The sequence below is a fragment of the Tupaia chinensis genome, unplaced genomic scaffold (assembly GCF_000334495.1).
Source record: "Tupaia chinensis unplaced genomic scaffold, TupChi_1.0 Scaffold000099_1, whole genome shotgun sequence".
Classification (NCBI taxonomy): Eukaryota; Metazoa; Chordata; class Mammalia; order Scandentia; family Tupaiidae; genus Tupaia; species Tupaia belangeri.
In genome coordinates, this window is record NW_006159563.1 from 3326495 (window position 1) to 3351983 (window position 25489).

The window sequence follows — 25489 nt, forward strand, 5'->3', positions numbered from 1 at the left end:
TTTTTTTAGTTTTTTGCTATAGGGCGCGTGCGCTCACCAGAAAGAGAGACAGACAGAAAGCCAGAAGTCTGCCCCAGGGGGGTTGGCCACACCACAATCACTTCTCCTCCATTCTCCTCTCTGGATCTTGGGCACGCACGCACGCACACGCCCCCCGGTGTGAGTTTAAGCCACCGGGTCCGGGACTGGAACCAAGGTCGACTACATGGGAGTTCAGCGACATAGCCATTACGCCAACTGCTGGTCCTGAAGCCCACACATTTTTCAACAGTAACAGCAAGGTTCTTAGAGGAGTGGTAATAGTTTCCACGCTGGCAAATCTCTTTACTGTCTGGGTTGGTAGAGGACTGCTTGCTTCCATCTGCTTCTACATTCACTTTGTGGCTCTCTGTCTACTGCATTCCGGAGAGAAGTTGAGTGAAAATGGTGAAGAACTGTGTGGCGGAGATGGTGCCTCCTCGCCCCGTTCATGTGCTGGAGGGCTAGCCCCCAGCATGGCCCTATTTGGAGTAAGGAATTAAGAGTAAATGAGGCAGTAAGGACAGGGGCCTGATCCCGCAGGATTAATGTCCGGTAAGAAAAGACACCTGGCAACTTGGACTCCCAGCCTTGCAAGGCGACAGCAAAAAGGCAGCTCTAGTGACTGGGAGAGGGGTGTCCTCATGGACCTAAGCCATCAGTCACCTTGACCTTGGCTTTCCTGCCTCCAGCACTGTGGGGACATGAATGTCTGTTATTAAAGCCACCCAGTCCATGCATTTTGGTATGGCAGCCCACGCCGGCAAAGTTGGTATTTTAGTGTTACTCTGAAAATATTTTGACCTGGGGCTCCCTTCCAGGTCACTGAAAACCTTATTAGACTGTGAGGGGATGGAGACTCTGCTTTTGAAAACGACAGGTTCTAAATGGAAGTGTGGGCAGGCATGCCTTGTGAGAAGAGGGTCTCCAGGTCCCAGGCCTACTCTCTTCTTCAGATCAGGAATGAAAACAATCTCTGATACCAGCAAGTCTCGCTGTCCCTCCCGTCTGCGGAACTTCCCTCAGCTCCCGTTGTCTCTCTCACCTCCCTGTTCTCTGCACAGAGGGAACACTGTGAGCTTTCCACACGCAAGTCCCATCCCACACACGGCTTAGCGCCCCTCCCTGCCTTCCCATCACACTTCGTGGTTCCTCCTGCTTGGACTTACAGGGTCCTGTTCTTTGAGGGGCAGCCAGGTAACTGCAAACAGGGTGAATTGGAGGTCAGCTTCGGACCTCAGAGAGTAGGGTTTTCTGGTATGCCATAGGTGCCCCACAAAGAGACATTGACAGTACAAAAATATAACATCATGCTGGCCAGACAAGCATGGTACCTGGGCCAGCCATGGGTACGGTTCCTGGCTCCCCTCGGTCTGGTGCTGCACTCCTGGTCACATGCTCCAGCAGTGTCATCTGCTGTTTCCCAGAACAGGCCAAGCTCCTGCTCAGGATTGTGCACCTGCTCTTCCCTGCTTCACACTAAGTTCCCGGCCCTTTGTGCCCTACACCCCAGCCTGCCTGTCCTCTCCTCAGAGAAGTCTTTCCTGACCGCTGTTCACATTGCCCTCTCTGCACTTTGATCACAACGCCCTTTCCAACTCCCTTTGTTTTACCTAGCACAATCCGTAAATTTTTTATATTAATATTTTCACCTCTTTATTTTCTGCCTTTCAATTAGCATAAAAGCTAAAGCTAGTGCTCCAATACCTGGGAAGACTAAATAAAAACCTCCTGGACCAGCAGTTAGCATAATGGCTGTGTCGCTGGATTCCCACGTAGTCGACCGCAGTTCGCGTCCCGGATGCAGTGGCTTAAAACTCACACCGGGCGCGTGTGCGTGCGTGCCCAAGATCCCGAGAGGAGAATGGAGGAGAAGGGATTGCAGGGTGGCCATCCCCCCTGGGGAGTGATTTCTTGCTTTCTGTCTCTCTGTCTCTCTCTGTCTGACAAGCACACGCACCCTATAGCAAAAACCTCTAAAAAATTTAAATAAATAAATAAACCTCCTGATCATATGGAGGGATGGATGGGTGGATAGAAGGGCCCAGAATTTGAAATCTCATTTCCAGAATGAAGCCAGACTTCACATAAGGCACTTAATAGACCCGGCAAATATATATATTAAGGTAAAATATGTTAGGATAAAATATTAGAGCCGGAAGGGGCTTTAAAGATCATGTAGACAAGAGCCAGCTGGTGGCATGGTGGTTAAGGCACACGGCTGACTGCAATTTGAGTTCTGGATTCGGCATCGTGGAAACACTCGCCTGCAGTTTGAGTTCAGGACCCAGTGGCTTAAATCTCAGGGCAGGCGCATGTGTATTTGTACCCAAAATCCTGAGGGGAAAATGGAGGAGAAGGGATTGCAAAGTGGCCGTCCCCCCTGAGGAGTGCTTTTTCACTTTCCCTCATAATGTCTCTCTCCACTGAGTGCACGCACCCAATAACAAAATGTTTAAAATCACAAGTTCTAGGACCTGTGTTTTTTGGATGGCAAAAGTAAAGCTCACATGTTTATAAAAGCTGGCTTTTCTCAATACATGTTAATAGAGTTTCTAATCCCCTGTGTATCAGCCACCTGCAAAATTCAATTGCATATTTAAAGTCAATGTGTTTATTTTCTGTTTGTTAATAGATCTGTTTGCTTTATGTCTTAGTGAGGTTTTTTTAAACACTATTTAAGGTTGGTTATGATAACATAATAATGAGAACATAAGTATAAAAGTAAACCACATGGGAGCCAGCAGGTAGCATGGTGGTTAAGGTGCTGGACTCTCCCACATGGCTGATCATGGTCTGAGTTCCAGACCGTGGCTTGCTTTCTCACTTTCCTTTTCTCTCTCTCTCTCTCTCTCTCTCTCTGTGTGTGTGTGTGTGTGTGTGTGTGTGTGTGTGTGTGTGTCTGGTCAAATTTAAAATAGATGAATGAATAAATAAAATTAAATAAATAATTTTAAAAAAATTAAATCACATGTAGAAAAAAGAAACAAGTATAGAAGCCATTGAAGTTGCTAGTAATAATGATGCCCATTTCCAAGGCAACTGAATGGATTACATGACTACTGAATAGGAAGTGATTTTTTTCCCTAGAGGATTTGTGTACTTACCAGAATGAAATAAGGAGAGGGGGAGAGAAGAAAGCATCTCCCTTGGGGAAATGGTCAAACTGCAATCCCTTCTCTTCCACCTCTCTCCTTTTGGGATTTTGGGCATGAACATACATGCACCCAGTGTGTTTCTGAAGCTGCCGTGTGCAAGACTCGAGCCACTCGGTGAGACATATGAGGTCCCAGCTACCGTGAGCACCACGCCATGGAGCTGGCTTCCAACCTGAGCTTTGCACTAGTCTGACACTTCCATGCGCTTCCAATTAGTAAAACTAGAATGTCCAATTTTCTGCAAAATTGAATCATAGAAAGGTTAAATTAAATATGTCCTCAGGCATATCGTCTCTCCTCTTTACCTGGGACTGTCAGTTCATATATATTGCAATAGTGGTAATCCACTACACATAAGGAATACATAGTCAACGTAAATCACTGTCTCTCTTTTTTATAAAGTGGTGCCAGGAGTAAGTGAAGTCTCCATGATTAATGTGGGGTTAAAAGTTCTTAAAAAGCCAATACAATCTGTTTGGGTTTTAGTGGATTGTTTCTGAAAAATCACAACTCACAAAAATACATGCCAAGCTATTTCCCGAGGAGAGTAAATTCTGATATTTTATATTAACCAAAACCAACAATGAAAAATACAATTGGAACCAATTACATGTAGATCGAACATGAAAATAATCAGAGCTCCTCGCCAATCTCTGTCCCCCCTACGCAGTACTCTCCTCGAACATAGTGAGTGGTTGGTGAGTTCCGTGTCAATTTGGTAACAATAAATAATAAATATGGACTACAGACCTATGGATGTTCCTGTCTCTCTTTCTCTGATGCCCAGAGTTCCTCTCTAATTTGATTCAGGGCCTCCCATACTGCTCAGTGCTTATAGCGGTTTATCGGTTTAAATATATTTAACTGTTGGTATGTGGAAAAGTAGATTCACTGTTGAAGTTTTAAGACAAAAGAAGGCCAAATATTTAAGTTGGCACCAACTTACCAAAATTGCTATTAAAATCAATAGATGTGTGGGGTGTCAATAATGAACTTCAAGTGGAAGATCATGTATGTTAACATTTAGCAGGAAGTAGAGCAATTACCACATGGTAGAAACAAACGCACCTTCGAGAGCAAAGGAACTTCTATCCAGTCACGTGATCCAGAGAGTGGTGCTATCGTGAACGAGGGGAGGAGTTACTGAAAGAAATTCACTTACATGTTATTCTTTTTCCCTCATGCTGAAATATTGAAACATAACTCCTAACACAGCACATTTTTTACCTGTTTTTTGAAGCTGAAAAACATGCGGGAGTTTCCTGTGTCACAGCTTCAGTGGATGACATCCAGTTCCAGGAGACAGCCAGGTGAGTGGCATCACCCCCTGGCCCTCTTCCTCCAGGGTTTCCTGGTTCATTTGTGTCAAGTCTATATGGCGACTGAGCTTACTCATTTGGCCTCAGTAATTTGGTTTGTTAATAAAATAAAAAAACATTTGACCCAAGGTAAATCAGTGAGAGAATAATCATAGGGCCAGGAAACACAGAAAGTGTGAATTTACAGTCTTCATTTTGCTGAGAAATAGCTCTTGGCCCCAGATGCATTGTGACAGGAGGCATAGCAGGGTCTCTAGAAGCTGAGTCTTAATGGCTCCTTCCTCTACTGAAAGAAGTCTGTGATAATAAGTGTGTTCACAAGGGTGACCGTCATCATTAGGTTGTTGAGTAAACAGTGACTCATCGGAGTAGAGATAGTAAATTATGAAAACCGTTTCACGTGTGGGAGTGCTTGTGCTTTACTATCTCTCACTGTGGAAAATGTCAAGATACACAAACACTTCGAGTGGACGTGGAAGTAGAGAGAACAGCACAGCGGGTCCCAAAGCCTCACCACCTAGCTACAGCTACCCTCGATTCAGACACTTAGGTTTCACCGCTACTCCTCTACACTCACTCATGCACCTAGAATATATATATATATATATAGGAGAGGTTTTCACTACAGGGCGTGTGCGCTTGCCAGACAGACAGAGAGAGACATGGAGACAGAAAGAAGTGAGAAATCACCCCCCAGGGGGAATGGCCACGCCACAATCCCTTCTCGTCCATTCTCCTCTCAGGATCTTGGGCACGCACGCACATGTGCCCAGCGTGAGTTTTAAGCCACCAGGGCCGGGACATGAACCGCGGTCGACTACATGGGAGTCCAGTGACATAGCCATTATGCTAACTGCTGGTTCCTGCACCTGGAATATTTTGAAGTCAGTATTTTCAGTATTTCTTTCTAAAAGATCAGGACTCTTGAAAAACATAAGAACATCACCAGAACACCATTAACAGCAGTGTTAAGAAGTTTTCATTCTTAGTGATGTCAAAAAATTTTTTTGGTTTAAACAAGCATTCCCGCTTTGCTACTTTTTTTCTTTTAGAATTATTTGTATTTAAGTTTATTAATTTATTTTTATTTTAGTTTGACCAGAGAGGGACAGGAGGGAGGGGGAGTGAGAAAGCAAGCTGCCAGTTCTGGGACTCGAACCATAGTCAGCCATGTGGGAATTCAGCACCCTTAAACACCATGCCACCTTCTGGTCCACCCTAAATTTCTTTTATTAAATTTAAACAGTTTACTGAATAAGGATCCAGTATGGTTGCTCTGCCTCATAAGTGAGACATATGTAATTTTAATATAATTTGACATAATTATTAATATAATTCCTCTTTCTTTTTGCTCACAATTTATTTTTAAAAGAAACCAGGTCACTTATCCTATAGAACTTAACCACATTTCATGTTTATGCATTGTACATTTGTTTAACATGTTTTCCTGTCCTTTGTATTTCTTAGAATCTGATAGTTACATCTAAAAACTGATTTGACAAAGGTTTGATATTTTGATTAAACTATCTCCTGCCCGGAACACCTAATATCTAAATGATCATCACCTTGAACCATTACATCATTAGATATTGGTAAAATGCAAATTCTATCAGTTCTTCTTTATTTATTTTCTGAACTACTTCTATAGAAAGAAACTTTCTTTCATTAATGATTTGATTATCCCGAGGCAAAGTTTGTCCAGTATGACAGGCCTAATTCTTTCCCTTCGTTTATATCATTATGAACTCATAGGTTTTAACATAATCGATTTGTTTCTATTTGGACCATTATTCTTACAACTGCTCACACTGCCCCATCAATGAGCAGTGAGAGCATCTTCATTTATGGTTCCTAAGTCCTTTGACTTTGTGTCAAAGTCCTTTGACCATAATCCCAAACTTAGTAGTCCTGAATGACTCCTTTGCTTTCTGATATAAGATTTTATAGACTCATCATTCACATTTCCTCACACGAACTTGCAATCAATTATTTCTTCAAGGAGTCCTGGTTCCTTGCAGTAGAAATGACAGCAGTGAGCACAATCAGAGCAGGAAAGGTGCTCCCTGATACAGGGCTGCTCACTATCCCTAGGTCTTTCAGTGGCCACATTTAGGAACTATACATTTTTTAAGAGTTTATACTAACATCTGTAATAATTTAGGATTATATGGCTTTATCTAATTTCTTTGATCTTATGCTTGTATCTCTTTATTTTTATTTTTATTTATTTATTTCTATTGTAAGACACTGGATTTAATAGAAAACATTACACTGTAAACAACTCAATCCATTAGCTTAAAACATAATGACAACACACTCACATACACAGACGAAAACGCTGGTACCAAAGATAGAACTTAAAGAAAGGCCTGAAAGATCTTTCCCAGAAATAGAGGCAGCAGTAGCTTCGAACAGGCACAGACGCAGGGAGGTGGCCCTTCCACAAAAGCCGAAGAGAGTACGAGGAAGGTGGACCAACAGCCCATCTTGGGAGTGGGGGATGGAGGACAACGGACACAGGCTTGTATTCGGGTGTTCTAAGAACACCAGACCACCGCATGTGAACCTGAGAGGGTCAGGAAAGTTGGTCCTGTGAGTGGGTGTAGTACTAACTCATTCGGTTTGTTGTGCTGGCCATCAACTCTTCTCAAGGAAGTGGGACAGCATGGCACTTGTGTGTTGCAGCTAAACTCAACAACTGAACTTGTGCTCAGATGTCACCTTGCTGAACACAACACTGGAGTCATGGCAGGGTCTCTTTACCCCCACCCTCTGAATTACTGTGTGCAAACGAGAGGAACCCTGAAAACACAGGGTTCCAATGGAACAGGGTTTCTGGTTTTCCACTCTTGGTGCTGGAGGGTGCCTAGGGAAGAGAAGCCTGATGTGGCTGGGCCCCTTGAGCCTCTGGATGTAAAATCAAAAGCTATCTCCTTAGTCTCACCTACCCAAATCCTCCCCAGAAGAATTATCCCAGTTCATGAAAAGGATGGCAGTGAGAGCAGAGAAAAACGCAGTGTGTGTGTGTGTGTGTGCGTGTGCGTGTGTGTGTGTGTGTGTGTGTGTGTGTTTGGGGGCGAGGGGGTAAAGGATGGTTTTATTTCCATGGCACTTGTAACTAACTGATTAGAGGAACTGCTTTATTGTACTTAGTTTAGATACTCATGAGTCTGTTCCTTAAACCAGGAATAATAATTCTAAAATAAGGGGCAAGTCTGTTCAAGAGGGGTTCTTGAGACTCTCCAGAGAGGTTGTGTCCAATATATACAAGCCCTAATTCCCTCCCACATAGGAATTAGTGCACATAAGGGAATAGAAATTCCTGATGGGAGTGTTCTGCACATGTGAACAGTGGCAGGGGGAAAACGCAAAGTTTAAAACTCCTAATCTGCGTGTGGCAGACATCAAAGTGATGAAGTGCCTTTTTCAGAGATCGTTTTCTGATTTAGTTACAAACAAGTCATTCTTCCTAGAGCTAGACTCCATGACAAGGCCCCTAGCCTCACAGCCAAGAAGCGTAAGTTCACCCATTTATCCAGAGTAGCCATACTGGAATAAGAAATACAGTTCTGTTCTCCTCAAGACAATTTCCAGGAAGACCTGCCTGTCTCTATGAGGTCCTTGATATTCAGTCCCAGCACAGACTAGTCACTGCATGCTTTCTTAGAAGACTGGCTTTTCTCAATTTCTTTCTCTTTGATACTGTAAAAGAGATCCACCAACTTGTTAGGAGCAAGCATTAAACCTTTGAAATACTTGACGGTCTTCACCTTCAGCTCCAACATGGCATCCTTGTCACACACTAACGGTCCAGGGAGGCTGCTAGAAGGCAACATGGTCTGTATGTGGCTCCTGCCTCCCCAATGCCCTTTACAGAGCAAATGCCTCGTGAGCACCTCTAAGAAGGTGCCCGTGCCCACTGTATACACATACATTATATGATGTATTTTTCTATGCAAAATACATAGAAACAATCTAATATATACACACACTTAATTGTATACTAGGTAGTTTTAGAATAACCAGACTAATATTATAATTAACAACATGATTATAAAAGTAGTTTAAGATTAATTTCGCACTTTTTCTCTTTCTTGAACTCTATATTTCATGTATAAACAAATCACTTATTATGAAGTCACTTAACATAATTCTCTTCCGGGGCTTAAGCTACCAACTTTACACATAGATAAGTTCATTCATTTCATTTGCTTTTTACTTTTAGGGATTACTTTTTATTTTCTTTTAATTCTATTTTATAATTTAAAAATTTACAACTACCAGAGTCAAGTATGGAAGATAAGTATTTTTGACTCTGGGAAATTTAACTCCAACCAGACTTCTAAGCAAGCCCCTCCTTTTTCAATAAGTAACCATTTTATTTATTTTATGACTTGACCTATTTTTGGAAATATAGGCAAATATTTATATGTATTCATGGCCTTTAAAAATAAATTTCAACACCTATACATATTTTCTCAGCCTCACTTTTTAACTTAATATTATACCTAGAAAATCACTCCGTAACTATGTAAATATATAGTCATCATTCCATTTTCTATTTTTTTCTCTTTTTTAGAGATTTTTTTTTTTGCTATAGGGTGTGTGCGTTCACTGGAGAGACAGAGACAGAAAATGAGAAATCACCCCCTCTGAGGGAATGGCCATGCTGCAATCCCTTCTCCTCCATTCTCCACTTAAGATTTTGGGCATGCATGCGCAGGTGCCCAGTGTGAGTTTCAAGTCACTGGGTCTGGGACTTAAACTGTAGTTGGCCATGTGGGAGTCTAGAGGTTTAACCACTATACTACCAGATGGCCCATTTTATCTTTTTTTTTTTTTTTAATGAGATCGTGCAGAAAGGAAGAGAATAATAGATTTTTTTTACTTGTTTTTTATTTTTATTTTTTGTACTATAGGATGTATGCACTCATCAGAGAGATAGAAAGAGCGAGAGAAGAAAAGTGAGACATCACACACCTCCCCTCCCCTGAGAGTTACCATACTGCAACCCCTTCTTCTTCAGTCTCCTCTCAGGATTTAAGGCACACACACACACACACACACACACACACACACACACACACACACGCACACTCCCTGCATGGGTTTCCAAGCTGCCGGGTTTGGGACTTAAACTGCACCGTCGGCTGTATGGGATCTAGTGCCTTAACTTCTATGTAACCTCCTGGCCCAAGATGAATATTTTTGACAGGATGTCACCACAGTGGGATCCTTCTTGCCCTAGCCTCCTTGTTAGCCTGAACCACAAGTGGTACTGGGCCTAGACTGCCTAAGTCAGACAGGAACCAAACTCGGGCCTCCCCTATAATCTCAACCTTTGAGTAGCACCCTCCTACCTACACCACCGTAGTTGGCCTCATTTCATCTAATGTATTATGTAGCTATTAGAGCTATATAGCAACCATTGTATAGATGTCTTTGTCTATTCCACTGGTCCTCTAATGATAAACATTTGAATTGTTTTTACTCCTTTGCTATGGTACATATTTCAATATATAGGCTTTCGCAGATGTATGCTCATATTTTTGCCAGTATATTTTTGGGTGAATTCCTAGAAATAGAACTACACAGTCAAAGGGCATGTCAGTTTATTCAACATTGTCAAATTCCTGTCCATGACAGCTATTATGTGGGTCTTATCAGTTTCTTTCTTTCTTTTCTTTTTTTTTTTTTTGTTTTGTTTATTTGCCATATGCACACCAGAAAGAGAAAAGGAGAAAGGACTCCCCAGTGGGGCATGGTCATGCTGCAATTCCTTCTCCTTCATTCATCCATCATGTCAGGATTCAGGGCCCCCCTGCATACTCACTCAGTGTGTTTTTTAAACCACTGGGCCTGGGATTCAAACCACAGTTGGCCATGTGGGATTTGACTCCCTTAACCATTAGGCTATGGGGCCAGCTGAGGATTTTATCGGTTGTGAAACTAGTAAAATTTGACTAGGGATTAATAAAACTGTGCCAAAAATAGAAATTTGTTCAGATTTCTAACACAGGGATTGATTACTTAAGTTAATACACTTCTGTGTGTGTCATTGAATATCCTTTTACTTTCAGTTCAAAATGCCAAAGATTACAGAGTAATAGAGGAACAATATATGCACAAAGGGCTCTTTTCGTCCCTGGCTGCTTGAGGATATACCGCCATCATGAATGACACAGTAACTATCTGAACCAGGAAATTCATGACTGACCGACGACTTCAGAGGAAACAAGTGGTCACTGGTGTCCTTCACCCCGGGAAGGCAACGGTACCTAAGACAGAAATTCAGGAGAAACTAGCAAAGATGTCCAAGACCACACCAGATGGCATCTTTGTGTTTGGGTTCAGAACCCATTTTGGTGGTGATAAGACAACTGGCTTTGGCATGATTTACAATTCTTTGGATTATGCGAAGAAAAATGAACCCAAACATAGACTTGCAAGACATGGCCTTTATGAGAAGAAAAAGACATCAAGAAAACAGTGAAAGGAACATGAGAACAGAATGAAGAAAGTCAGGGGGACTGCAAAGGCCAAAGTTGGTGCTGGCGAAAAGTCAAAGGAGTAAAGATTCTGCAATGACTATCTGCGGTGATTGTGCGGATTTTTCATGAGAGGATTAATAAACTAAAAAAGTTTTATGTAAAAAAAAAATATATATATATGCACAAAGGAACTGAGCAGAGGTGGCTACTTTTCTAATGTCAGCCAATTAGTCTTGTAAACTGCTTTTAATATACCTGGACAAGCCTCTGTGCTGTGATTAAAATGGTATTAATTGCTATTCTTTCCTAAGCGCCTGAGTAGAATAGTGTTGTCAAGGCTTTGGAGCCAGATAAGAGGAGGGTTGGAACTGCTGGCTATTTCACCTTCTCAGCCCATTTCCTGGTGGGGGTAACATGAGAATGATCATGCCTACCACACGGGTTATTGCTCAGTGAGTGGCAAGTTGTTAAATTGTAATTCGAAGCACTGAGTTTAGTGCCTGATTACATGGCACTCAGTCAAGGGTCGTCACTGTTACTAGCCCGGCCACCCAAAAAATAGTACTCCCTTTAATGAATGATAAGGGCTTTTATTGTTGATGAATTGTTAATGATTCTTTTATTATCTTTTGGATGTGCTGTGTTTCTACCCTAGTACTCCAGGTAGAGACTGGTCTCCTTGAAGTCAGCAACCTTGTCTCGCTCATCACTGCGCCTTTCGACCTTAGCATAAAGTCAGAATGCGGCACATTTCTTAAAGGGAGGAGTTAGAAAAATAAATTGTTCTTTTAGAAAGTTTGAGTAGTATGAAAACTCCTGAGATCGGCTTGAAAGAGACTTTTAGGAAGGAGAAGTTTTGAACATTTGCACAGACTGAGGCAGAGATTGAAAGTCAAACACAGGCAGAGCTAACTAAGCCAGGTGAAGGTGGAGGAGAAAAGGGCAAGGAGGGATGGGCTTAAGAGTGCAGGGAAAGAAAGATTAGGTCCTTAAGACTTCATAGAAGAGCGAGAAGGAGGATACCGAGAATGGAGTTCAGGTTTGAATTAAAGAAGACAAATCAAGAGGACTTATAATGGACAGACTCTTACATTCTGCTAAGGCAAAGGGATCAGAGGTGATGGAAAGGCCTGAAAACAAACTGGAAGAACTTCCAGTTAATGGTCAGAGTTCCAATAACAACAGGGAGTGAATGAGTGGACTAGCAGCAGTGAGGGACCATGTACACTCTGTGAGCCTTATCAGTTAGCTTGCTCGCTTGATTATACGTTTCTTTATTCATTTATATGTTAACTAATACTTAATAAATATAAATTGTGTATGTTGTGTATGTTGTGTATGTTTTTCTTAACTTCCCTTGAGGAAGCAGCTGCTATGTAGCCGAAGTCTCTGTGCAGATTTGCAAAGGCCCTTTTCTGTGTAAATAGAGGTAGTCAATTAGCATGGTCAGCATGACTCATAGTGATTGACATCGGTTTTTGAGCACTGTTCTCTTCTGTTATCATTAACCTGAGTTTCCATGCATGAGGGTTATCAGCATGATAAGGTGAAATTGCTTTATGGCACGTGCATTTAAGTAAAATCTTCAGGCTGATATAAACGTACTAAGAATTACTGAGGCTTTCTTTCCTTTTTTTTTAATAACAGAGTTGGACAAGTAATAACCATCAAAGCAAAAGTTACTAGAGCTTTCAGCACGAGCATGGAGGTAAGAGGCGCCTTTCCTTGCTCCTACTCTGCTCATCGCTGCATTCTTTACAGAGTGGAGGAGGAGTTCCTGAGGTTTTATATTCAGAATCTGTACTCAGACTCACAGGTAAATAATAAGGAACTGGTGTTTTTCAGTTAACTCTGCCACTAAATTCAGTATAACACAATGCACTTTTATAGACGACTATGCAGGGTCTTCAAAAAGTTTATGGAAAAATGCGGATTATGAAAAATTTTAAATGCATCTCAATATTTTTTTACAAAAAAAAAAACATTGTATTTTTGTATTGTATTTTAATTACATTTTTCCATGAGCTTTTTGAAGTCCCCTTGTACATAAGAAATAAATATACAAGGGATAAGGGTACTTTCTTGGTTCTTTGTAAAACATAACCTTTATTTCTTAGTTATTCGAACTCTATTACTTTTCTAACTCTACTTTTTTCCCATCTCCTTACCCCACAATAGAAACTAGCCCAACGATTAACTAGTTTTTGCAAGGCAGATATCTTAGTTCACTTGTGCTGCTGTAACAGAACAGAATACCTGAGGCTAGGTAACTTGCCAAGAACAGAGATTTATTTCTTAGGGTTATGGAGGTTGGGAAGTCTGAGACTGAGAGGCCAGCGTCTTCTTGCTCCATCATAACATACTGGAATGCAGAAGATCAAAAGAGGGTAAGAGAAAGAGAGAGAGAGAGAACAAGAGAGACCTGAAATTGCTTTTATAACAACCCACCTCTGCAATAAGGGCAGAGCCCTCCTGACCTCAGCACCTCTTAAAGGTCCTACTTCTCAGTGATAGTGCAGTGGGTATGATGTTTCCAGCACACACAGTCTTTGGGGGACACATTTAAGCTATAATAGCATGGTAACTGGTCTTCAGTAAGAAGGTAAGTTCAAAATAAATTTTCTTGGGGCCAGCAGATTGCATAGCGGTTAAGGCGCTGGATTCCCATGTAGTCGACTGCAGTTCCAGTCCCAGACTCAGCAGCTTTAAACTCACGCAGGGTGCATGTGCTTGCATGCCCAAAATCTGAGGGGAGAATAAAAGAGAAGGGATTGTGGCATAACCATCCCCCCCCCTCCGCCAGGGGGATGATTTTTTGCTTTCTGTCTCTCTATCTCTCTGTCTCTCCAGTGAGTATACACACCCTATAGCAAAAATCTCTCATCAAAAAAAAAAAAAAAAGAATTTTCTTCTGCACCTACTTGGTTTTCTTTTCTTTTATAAAGAATTATTTCATTGTAACTTTATTTATTTATTTATTTTAATCTGACCAGAGAGAGGCAGAGAGAGAGAGCCACCAGGTCCAGGACCCAAACCATGGTCAGCCATGTGGGAATCCAGCACCCTTAACCACCACACCACCTGCTGGCCCTGGTTTTCTTTTCTTTGCTATTATTGCAAATTCAACATTCTCAAGCGCTTTTGAGATCTCTGTTCAGGTTAAATTACCAAGAAAGGAGTTGCTGGCTTTCATTCTAATTTGTACATTGGTCAACTAGAGCGTCTGTGATCTCTGGGTACAAAAAACGTGGAGGAAACTTGTGTCCATTTTCTGTAGTTTATATTCATTTTCTAGGACTGCCCTAATAAAGTGCCGCAGACTGGGTAGCTGAAACAATGGAAATTTGTTGTCTCACAGTTATAGTGGCTAAAACTCCCAAATCAAGATGCCAGCAGGGTTGGTTCCTTCTGAAGGCTGTGAAAGATAATCTGCTCCATGCCTCTCTTTCTGCAGCTTTTGGCACTTCTTGGCTTTTGCTGCATCACCCAGATCTGTGCCTTCATATTCACATACGTTCTCTTTGTGAGTGTGTCTGTGCCCAAATTTCCCCTATTTATAAGGATGTCAGACATACTGGCTTAGGGGCACACCTCACGGCAGAGTGGACTCATCTTAACTCATTACATCTGCAATGAAATATCCAAATAAGGTCTCATTCTGAGTTCCTAGGGGTTAGGGCTTCAACATTAGACTTTGAAAGAGACAGTTTGACCAATAACCAGGCTATTTTGGTCATCACCATCCCTAAGGCAATGCTTCGCCCAGATTTACTCTCTTTTTCTCAGTAACCAAATAAACAGAATAACACGTGAAATTGGAAAGGAAGTGCTTGTGGAAAAAACTGACTCTGTCAGTGATAATAGTGAAGGTGCTTCTGGACTCTGGTTTCTCAGCTGGAAGCTCTTGACCTTTAGCTACACAGTAGTCCCTGGGCCGGGTTGTCTCTTGAGGGACAGGCACTCTCCTTATGAGTCAGTCCAAACATAAATAAATTTCCTTTTCTTTTTTACCTTTGTCCTCTATTCCCTGAGACAGGCTAGAACTTTTAAAGAAAGTTTTCTAAAGCATGGTTTACAGTGACTGGACTAATTTTTAGCCATCCCTCTTATCTCCGCTCTTGGTGGTTTGTCTTTTGTTTTTTAGTGTGTTTTCAGTGTTTGTTTCAGGGTATATGATATGCATACTTACCTGAGTCTAACTTTAAGTAATATCATACCTCTCTACGTATAATGTAATACTTTCACAATAGAATATACACTTTCTTTACCACCTTTAGACTTTACAGTATTGTTGTCACATCTTTTATCTCCACATATTATAAAACCAATACATTCTTATAATATTCTCGCTGTAGAGAGTTAATCATCTTTTATAGGGATTCAAAAGAAAAAAATTTACATCTAAACACGTATTTGCCGTTTATGGTGCTCTTCATACCTTGTGTATCTTCAGATTTTCCTTCTGCCTGAGGATATTCTTTTAACATTTCTTATGGTATATTAGGTTGTCGGAAAAGTCATGATGTATTTTTCTGGGGGCCAGCAGGTGGTGTGGTGGTTGGGACCTGGACTCCCACATGGCCAACCATGGGTCGAGTCCTAGACCTAGTGGCTTGCTTTTTCTTTCTCTCTCTGTCTCTCTGGTGAGCACACATGTCCTGTGTCAAATTAAAAAAATAATAATAATAATTTTAAAAAAATAAATAATTATTTAAAAGTAAATAAATAAAACTCTAAGACTGAAGTTAGAAAAAATTATGGTAATCTCTTTGATGGGCTATAAGACAGTCATTAATATCTTGTTTTCAAAAGTATATTTACTGAGAACCAGCAGTTAGCGTAATGGCTGTCGCTGGACTCCCACATAGTCGACTGCAGTTCACATCCTGGACCCGGTGGCTTAAAACTCACGCTGGGCGCATATGCGTGCGTGCCCAAGATCCCGAGAGGAGAATGGAGGAGAAGGGATTGTGGCGTGACCATCCCCTCTGGGGGGTGATTTCTCGCTTTCTGTCTCTATGTCTCTCTCTGTCTGTCTGGTGAGTGCACGCGCCCTATAGCGAAAACCTCTCCAAAAAAAAAAAAAAAGTATATTTACTAAAATTAGAATTAGAAATATTTATCACATAATACAAAGTTTTAAAGATTAGAATACAGAAGCATACAGTATGACTTTATATATATGTATACATGTACATATATAAATACATGTGTGTATATACATATATACACACATACATATATATACATTTCATGTACATATGAAAGTACTTTTAAAAATTGTGGGAAATGGAATTAAAATATAAGTTTTTCCTAGTACAAAAATCATATTGAAATCTGCATAGTTTTCTTTACAGTAGTCATTTTCCATGAACTTTTTGAGAATCCCTAATATGTATAAAACTGGAAGAAAATATACTTAAATGTTTAATAATTATTATCTCTAGATGATGAGACTACTAATAATATTTATTCTGGATAATCAGATTTCATAAATTTTCCATGGTGAATACATATTTCCTATAATTAGAAATAAGTGATTTGTCCAATGGAATACCACTGAAATAGTATTGCTTAAAAAGAAAATGCTTATTTCATTTTTAAAAATAAAAGAAAATAATGATGATATGCATATAACTAAATTTTCTTGTTATTTTTTTTTTAAATTGCCAGAGGGAATACTTGCTCACCAGAGAGAGACAGAGAAAGAAAGGAAGAGGGAAAAGGCACTCCCCACTAGGGCATGGTCATGCTGCAATCGCTTCTCCATTTCTCCATCCTATCAGGATTTGGGGCATGTGTCCACATGTACTTGGTGTGTTTTTCAAGTGAGCAGGGCCAGGATTAGAACCAAGATGTCAGCCATATGGGATCTAACTCCTTTAACCACTAGGCCATGGGGCTAGCCCCACTTAACCTAATTTTCAATACCGTGATATAAACTGTTGTCTGGATGGCTGGAAGTTTATTTCTTTTTCTTTTTCTTTCAGATCAGTATCAAGGTTACGGTACAGGACATGTTCACTGGCATTGAGAAGCTCATTAGTGTTGCTTTCTCTACTTTTGTAGCCAAACCAGTTGGAAAGGAAAAGGTAAATTTTCTGTGTGAAGCTGTATCTAGTATGTAACTCAGGGACATAAAAGCAATTGTATCAAAATATTATGGAAGAACATTTCTTCTTACCATGAGATATACTCTCCTAAGATTTGTTATTCACCAATATTTATTGCAAAGGTTCTCACTCTGTGGTCACATCATAGGATTAAGTACCTTAGAGAAAAGGAGATGTAGCCACTTTGAAAAAACAAAAAAAGTTGTGTTTTACATGATCTAAAGGTCATATTAGTTTCTCAAAAATATTGTTTACTGCTTTGATTCTTTTCTTTTGCGGTTATATAACTAAAAATTGAGTTAAAATGACATGTTTTTTTAAAAAGCAGGAGCAATTTAGCAAGCAGTTGTATGTTACAGCCCAATCATTTTTTTACACCTAAAGGAAAAATGTCAAAGTCGCTGAGTTATTGAAGTTTAAAAATAGCATCAGGGCATCTGGGGTAGGAAAAAAAAAAAAGAAAAATCCTTAAAAGCAATGTGGTAGCCTGACGTGTGGGTCTGGCTGGCCAGCCTGGCCATTCGCCCAGACCTGCACTTCTGTGGGATACTGCAGATTTACTTATTATCATTTTTTGACATTTATTTTTAGGGTCAGGGGGATGCCTGGGGAGAGCCTTCATTTAGTTTAAGCATTTTCAAAATGAAATAATTTAATTTAGAATTCACATTTTTCACTCCAAAAATCACACCGGAAGTGGGCACCGTGGCTTCTCCCAGCTCCACTTTGAAGCACTGAGAACTTCTCACTCTGCCAAGTGTTCTTCCTCTGACTGCCTGCCTCCACTCTCTCAGAGCCGGCTGGGACAGAGCAGTTCTCACTGTAGCCAGCAGAGGTGGCTACAGAGCTGCACTTACCAACTGCTCCTCACCTGAGCCAGGGGCTGCAAGGACAGCTGGGACTGAGTTAGCCCACCCTGGTGCCAAAGTGGCAGGAGTCCCCTTAGAGTTTTGTACTCTGGAGTGCTTCTCCCACTCTAGGCCCAGCGTTAAACATGCTGCAAGGCGATTCATATTGCCCAACAGTGTTGCTTTTCAAGCTCAAGTTTATGTCTCTAATTATGAAAAATGTAGCTTTGTGGGCTGTATCTCAGATCTGCTGAATTAGGATCACCAGCATAGAAACTCAGACCTGCACTTTGACAGAGCATCCCAGGCATCGCCTCTTCATTAAAATCTGAGACACTGGGATAGGCCTTGCCCATTATTCTGCTTCTCCTAAGTGTTCTTGCATGTCCAGACACCTGGGAATGAGAATATAAGGGTACGTGCAGCATTCTATATCTGGAAAGAAGTGACAGGAAGGAGCACGCCTCATCATCCATTCTTTCACTTATAGGAGAGAAGAAGGGCACCCTTCAGCCTTGGGCTTCTCACTCTGTCTTCAGGGACAAGGGTTGGAGAGGTCTTCATAAAGTTCTTGGAAAATGCATATATTATAAAATAACCATGCATGGATTTCAACTGACCTTTGCATGAAAATAAACTCATGCTTTAATTCCATGTTTTCAAAGCCTTTTTGAAGTCCACTCATAGTCATACTTCACTCCAATTGCTGCTAAACCTAAAGAATTGGTTTCCAGGGCCAGCAGTTAGCGTAATGGCTATGTTGCTGGACTCCCACATAGTCAACCGTGGTTCGCGTCCCTAACCCGGTGGCTTAAAACTCACGCCGGGCGTGTGTGCATGTGTGCCCAAGATCCTGAGAGGAGAATGGAGGAGAAGGGATTGTGGTGTGGTCATCCCCGCTGGAGGGTGATTTCTTGCTTTCTGTCTCTCTGTCTCTCTCTGTCTGTCTGGTGAACACACGCACCCTATAGCAAAAACCTCTCCAAAAAAAAGAATTGGTTTCCAAAAGCATTTGAGGAAGTCAGGGACACTGTAGTGCTGCCTCAGATAACTTGAACTGTAAAGCATCGTTCCCAGACTAAGTTACTGTCCAGTTGTTGTAATATTCTTGTTCAGTAGCGCATCATGAAGAAGACCATGGAAAATCAGCTGTTTATTTGAAATAGCAGGGCTGCCTGGATCTCTGCCCAAAATGAGTTTATTCCAGAATGAAGCTGGCAATGATTAAATAGATTTGGTACAACAATTGCCCAGATTGGGGCATTGAAAGGGCTCACAAGACTCCTAGGACACACTCACACAAGGCCTCACTAAGAACATGCAACAGCAGGAGGAAGAAAACACAGGCCATGGTCAGAGAGGCTCAAGATTTCCAGACCTGGCCCTCAGGGGCCTCTTATGCTGCACAGATGTACTTTGTAGATTATTAATCACCAAGATACATAGATGCAAAGGTGTCTGGATTTCAGGAAAGCCAAAGCACACATTTACCAAGTGGTCTTTAATACCTGGGTGGTCATACGACTAAAACGAGGCTGTGTGAAGAGGTAAACTAGAGCAAGTCATCCAATCTAAACACATTCCTGATGAAGGCAGATGAGGTAGGCCAGGGAATTTGGACTTCGTGCAGGGAATTTTAACTACTACCTTATTTTATCATTACATTGGCCAAGAGTCAGTATCAGACTTGATGTCACCTGGACATAAGCATGGCGCTGTCCCAGCCCAGCAAGGTGACTCTTCCTTACATACCGGAAATTTTGGGAAGGGCTTGAGCTCTTGGTCCTATTGCATCATATTTCCAAGTTTTTGGAGGTCAATTAAAGCTTTATTCTGACATATTGATTCTTTCAGTTTGTTTAGTAGATAATGTTTTCACCGTGTGATGAAGTCTCCAAATTGAAAATCTCCCTCGGTTTAAGATAGCTTTCTCTAGAACGTCTTTATTCCCTCCCTTTGGTATCCTTTTTATTATTTCCGAGAGAGAGATTTTTGCTATAGGGTGCGTGCACCCACTGGAGAGAAAGAGAGACAGAGAGCGAGAGATGACTATTCCCCACTGGGGCTGGCCATGCTGCAATCCCTTCTCCATTCTCCTCTTGGGATCTTGGGCACACATACACACATGTACCCTGCATAAGTTTTAATCTGGTCCCAGGACTCGAACTGGGGTCAACTACATGGGAGTCCAACAATGTAACCATTATGCCATCTGCTGGTCCTTCTCTCTGGTATCTTAATTTTGCAAAATACAGAAAACTTTCCAGTGAGGTCAAAGGTCCTCTCTTTGTTCATCCATTTGAAAATTTTCTTATTTGTAGCTCTCTTGGAAATTTTTCAAATCATGGAAAATTAATAAGGAAAACTTTTCAAAGCACATATATTACTTGTATGAAGAAATGATTAAATCTATATTGATTTTTGTAGTTAAAAAGTATTTTAAGAAAAAAACTTGATAAAATGTTTATTGAAAACCCCCATAAATGCTCTAGGTACTTAGTTAGAAAAACCACCCGAGCATATCATTTGTTTCTGTAAAATTCATGTCGTGCTTTTATAATTTAACAAGGCAATGTAATGAAGTGGTTTTCTTTCTCTAGATTCATTTGAAACCAGTCACACTTCTAACGGAACAAGATCACGTCGAACATAACCTGGCTTCTGAGAGAAGGAAGGTTCGATTACAGCACGAAGATACCTTTAACAACTTAATGAAGGAAAGTAGCAAGTTTGATGGTCAGTACATCTACTTAGAGGAATTTATATGATGTGGCTGTGAAGGCTTCTTGTCCTTTTTTTTTTTTTTTTCCTCTCCATTGTCTAATTACTTTGTAAAATACAGGGATCTAGTTTTGCAAAAGAGTCAAACACATCAGTAATTTTTATTAGTTGGCTGTGAAGGGTTTTTTTCCTTTTTTTTTTTTTTTTTCCTCTCCATTGTCTAATTACTTTGTAAAATACAGGGATCTAGTTTTGCAAAAGAGTCAAACACATCAGTAAGTACACATTAGTAAGTAGAGGAAATGGTCAAAGTCACCTTGGATCCCAAGCTACTGAAGGACTCCTTTCTTAGAGCACACTCATTTTCACGCTACTGCGGTGAAAATATGGTGATGCGAGTTGTCTGTTTTAATAAATCCAGTAGCTGGAGAGGAAAGGGACTGTCCCTTTAGAATACAGCTCTGACACCTATGGCCTCTTTAAACTGGAGGGTCTTCTGAGAGTGAGTGAGAAGTAAGGGACCAGGTAGTTGTTACTCTAAACGTTTATCAGTAATGGTCTATTACTGGAGGGATGGTGATAATACCATGTGGTGACAGGGGCTTCACAGTTCCCCAGGCAGCTTCTCAGTCCTCACATCATAGGGGCTGCATGTAATGTCAGCAGAAGAGAAGACTGAATCTCTGAGTAGGGAAGAAACTTGCAAAAAAACACGCAGTGTGTGAACAGATGTGATGAGAATTTGCTCCTTTTTTCTGGCACTTTCCAAAAAACCCTGTGTTGTGTGAGTCAGAGTTTCTTAGTTCTCTGATAGTGATTTCCCGGGCTCTTTGATTGACAGGGTAAGGCAGGCCTCCTGCCCCTCCCATGCCCTTCCTTTTTGTCTGACCCTTTTTCCAAAACTCTCTGGGGAGATGGCAGACGAGAACATGGAGCCAGAGTATGGAAGCAGAGTCAGCCAGCCAGGGGGGCAAGGAGGCTCAGGAAGCTCTGCCTTCCACTGGCTCCCAAGGACAGCGCTGGAAGAGGAGGAAGGAAAGGAGAGAACAAGAATGGGTCAGAGTGAGAGGAAGGAGGAAGAGTACACACAAAAGCCAGAGGAGGAAGGGAAGGGAGAAGCTAGAAGGTAGAAGTAGAAAGGCTTATTCTACTCCAGGTGACATCCTTATGGTCCTAGGACAAGCCCACAGAAGACCTATGAAGTGGAAAAGAGCTTTTCAAAGACTTCTACTTATTCTTGACCATTAAAAGGGCAATACCCACTACCAAGCTATTTTTAAGGGGATGAAGATGTCATCATTAAATGACTATGTTAACAAGACTGAGACTCTTTTGAAAGATGGTCTTGGTACCAAAATATATTTTAAATGCATTTTGTTCAAATAATGAAATTGCTAAACCATGAAAACAGATTAGATAACCATCAATAAAAAACAAAACCAGAGAGGCAATCAACCTCAAATATATCTTGCAGTCACCTCACCTCTAAAATTCCAGGGGAAAAAATGAAATATTATAGATAAAACACTCGCTAATGGTTAAATACATACTGTTTAACAAGTATATCTCTAAGGGTGTCTTGAAAACTCAAGCATTTAACATGGTTATAAGTAAGTAGGTGTAATTAGCCTGATTTCACGGGTCTTTCTGTTGGTACAATTATATACTTTTTTTAAAAAAGAATCATTTAACTTATGTTTTATTTATTTATTCATTCATTTTATTTTAGTTTGACCAGAGAGAGAGAGAGAGAAAGAGAGAGAGAAAATGAGAAAGCAAGCCACCAGGTCCGGGACTTGAACCATGGTCAGTCATGTGGGAGTGTCCAGTTCCTTAACCACCATGCTATCTGTTGGTCCCCTGTACAATATCTTTTGAAAAGACTTCTGTTCTCATCGAAATTCAAATACCTGAGTTTGTAAGGATAAAGTTCACATAAACAATCAGAAGTCTGGTTGGTACTATCAGTTATTTTGAAGTCTATGTATATTCTTCCTGAGATCTTTTAAGAATTTGCTTCTACTCCTATAAGTCGTCTCTTAGAATCACATCTCTAAGATTATTGAAAGTTTTTGTTTATGTTTATTTCTTCTATGAGAGAGAGAGAGAGACAGAAAGAGATCCCCAACCGAATGTTAACACCCTACCTTCAGCCTCAGGCATCCCCAATCACAAGTATGCCTAGCATATACAAGGAGACTCCAGGACACAGATCTGGGACCATACCATGTTGGCTGAGAAGTGTTACAAGGTGTTGAGTTATTGTTGTGCCACTGCAGCTGGCCCTATTTTCCAACCTCTTAATCTGGAACTCTCTAGAATAAGCTGCTGCCACTAAGAAAATGGTGACCCTTTGCTGAGTGAGGTGTGAGTCAGGTTAATCCTGTGCTTCAAGGTTAGATGAAGTGTATTTGTGATTGTGTTTAAGATCATTTATAGCCATAGAGATGGATGGACCCCTTCTCCCTCAGGAGAGAGCAAGACTACCACACCAACTGCTTAGTTCCAGCCAATAGATATGTATAAAATGCCCGCCATATGCCAGGGATGTGCTTGGCACTAGAAGTACAAAGATGAAAAGTGCAGGGCCTTTGCTCTTGAAAATGTATAGTGCAGTGCTGGAGACAGACACATTAGTAGTTTGAAAAGAAGGGGGCCAACAAATGTCATAAGGTTATACCCTTGGACTCCTGGTGGCTTGAAAATTATACTGGGCGCATGTGCATGTGTGCTCAAGATTCTGGGAGGAGGGACCAGCAGTTAGCGTAATGGCTATGTTGCTGGACTCCCATGTAGTTGACTGCGGTTCACATCCCGGACCCGGTGGCTTAAAACTCACGCCGGGCGTGTGTGCGTGCGTGCCAAGATCCCGAGAGGAGAATGGAGGAGAGGGGATTGCGGCATGACCATCCCCCCGGGGGGTGATTTCTCACTTTCTCTCTCAGTGTCTCTTTCTCTCTTTATGGCAAGAGCATGTGGCCTAAGGCAAAAACTTCTTAAAAAGAGAAGAAAGAAAGAAAATAAATGGAGAGTACATAGAGAGCTGTACCCCAAATTACTGTGGGAGCCCAGAGAGGGAGCCCTTAGGAGTTCAGGAAAGAACTACTGGAGGAAGAACTATGAGAAGAAAGTTAGAAAGGGAAGGCAAAGCAAGCAACAGCATGAGTAAGACATGGTGGCATAAGCCAGCATGCTGCGTGCTAGGAAACCACACTGTAGGAAGATGTCCAGAGAGAAAATTCCAGATGGGCAGAGGCAGGAGATGAAAAGATAGGACTGTGCTTGACTTTTCTTTTGTCCTTAATGGAAGCCTTTGAAAGAGTTTGTGCAGGGTTGTGGCATGGTTAGGTTTGTACTTGATATGGTCACTCTAGGTAGAGGAGAGAGACCAGGCAAGAGGTGAGGAATTCCTGAACAAGATAGTGACTGTGGGGAGAGAGAGGCGGGACATGTTTACAAGAGGTAAAATCAGGAGAGTAAGGTCTAGCTGCAGGAGGGGAGCTGGATGAGGAAGAAGGAATAACAGGGTAACTCTGAGGTTTCTGGTTTGAGCAGTGGGTTAATGATGACATCATAGGCTGAGACAGAGTGACAAGAGAGTAATGAGGTGGATGGTGAGTTCAGATTTAGACTTTTGGAGTCTGCCATGCCTCTGGAACATCCTGAAGGCAGAGGCCACGACTGAGGAGAAGTTTGAGAGACAACAGTTTACAGATGGTAGTCACATGAAGCTAGTAAGCATGGTCACCTAGAGAGAACGCAGGGAGACAAGGGGGTGGACTAAGAGTGGAACCTGAGAAACACAAGCATCTAAGAGGTGCTCAGGGAAGTGGGATTCACAGAGGAGACTGGGAGGGACTGATCAGAGGGACACGCAGAGGACTAGAGAGAGTAGGGCCACAGCCAAGGGAGTAAGGTGAGAAGAAATGTGTGGTCACCTGTGCTCCAGGAAGGGCACATTAAAAACTGTCTACTGGGAGACCACAAGTGCTAAAGTGGTATGGAGGTTAAAGCAACTGGCTCCCACACGGCCAACTGAGAGGTTCAAGTCCTGGACCCAGTGGCTTAAAAACACACTGGGCATGTGTGCATGTTTGCCAAAAAACACAAAAGGAGAAAGAAGAAGGGACTGCAGTGTGGCCATTCCCCCTAGAGTGTGATTTCTCACCATCCTCCCCACTCCCACCCCACACGTCTGTCCACCTCTCTCTCATGAGCACACATGCCCTATAGCAAAAGCAAAAGCAAAAAAAGTCAGTCCACTGGATTGGGACTAGGGGAGTCATTACTGACGTTGGTGAGAGTGGAGTTAGTGCAAGCATGAGGGCAGTAATTGGGGTACGGAAAGGGAGACATTCGAATGGTCCCTATTAGAGCAATAAAGAGGATGGAAAACAGCTCTCCAAAACCTCTGTGTCACAGTCACGTGCCAAACTGAACACTCCACACTAGGCTCTTTCAAAGCACAGGTCAGGATAGAGCAGATGGCAGAGGAAGCCCCGCAGCCTCCAAACCCTGGCAGCCCAAGTGTCCTTTGCACCGCAGATGGGCCATGAGGACACAGTGGCCCTCACAGCTTGTAGGACAGCTTGGCTATTTCAGAGCCTCTGCTTTTCGGGCAATGGAAGTGTTGAACTGTATCTCAAAATGTCCACACTAGTGGGAAGTATCCTACAGCAGTGCTGGCATTTGACAGGAACACAGTTCTCTCATGGTCTTTTCATGGACCTGTGTCATCAGAGGTGGGGGGCACCTACTTCCCTCTGATTTCTGGACCCAGCCCCATGGGAAACAGGGGCCTTTCTTCAGCCTCCTCACACC

The 25489-nt window shown here is 41.7% G+C and overlaps 1 protein-coding gene and 1 pseudogene across 3 annotated transcripts in view; both read left to right on the forward strand.

The window, feature by feature from the left end:
• ACOT12 (acyl-CoA thioesterase 12) overlaps window positions 1-25489 on the forward strand; it is a 57876-nt gene that overhangs the window by 888 nt on the left and 31499 nt on the right. For 2 of the 3 annotated variants that reach the window (XM_027769951.1, XM_014585918.2), the window contains exons 2-5: window positions 4417-4486; window positions 12634-12694; window positions 16977-17078; window positions 20548-20683. In XM_027769951.1, the coding sequence (XP_027625752.1) occupies window positions 4417-4486; window positions 12634-12694; window positions 16977-17078; window positions 20548-20683 (369 nt within the window). Of the gene's footprint in view, window positions 1-4416; window positions 4487-11190; window positions 11273-12633; window positions 12695-16976; window positions 17079-20547; window positions 20684-25489 lie in introns of those variants that run through there. The other variant, XM_027769952.1, reaches the window with a different exon arrangement.
• Window positions 4417-11819, forward strand: LOC106734370 (40S ribosomal protein S24 pseudogene; annotated as a pseudogene).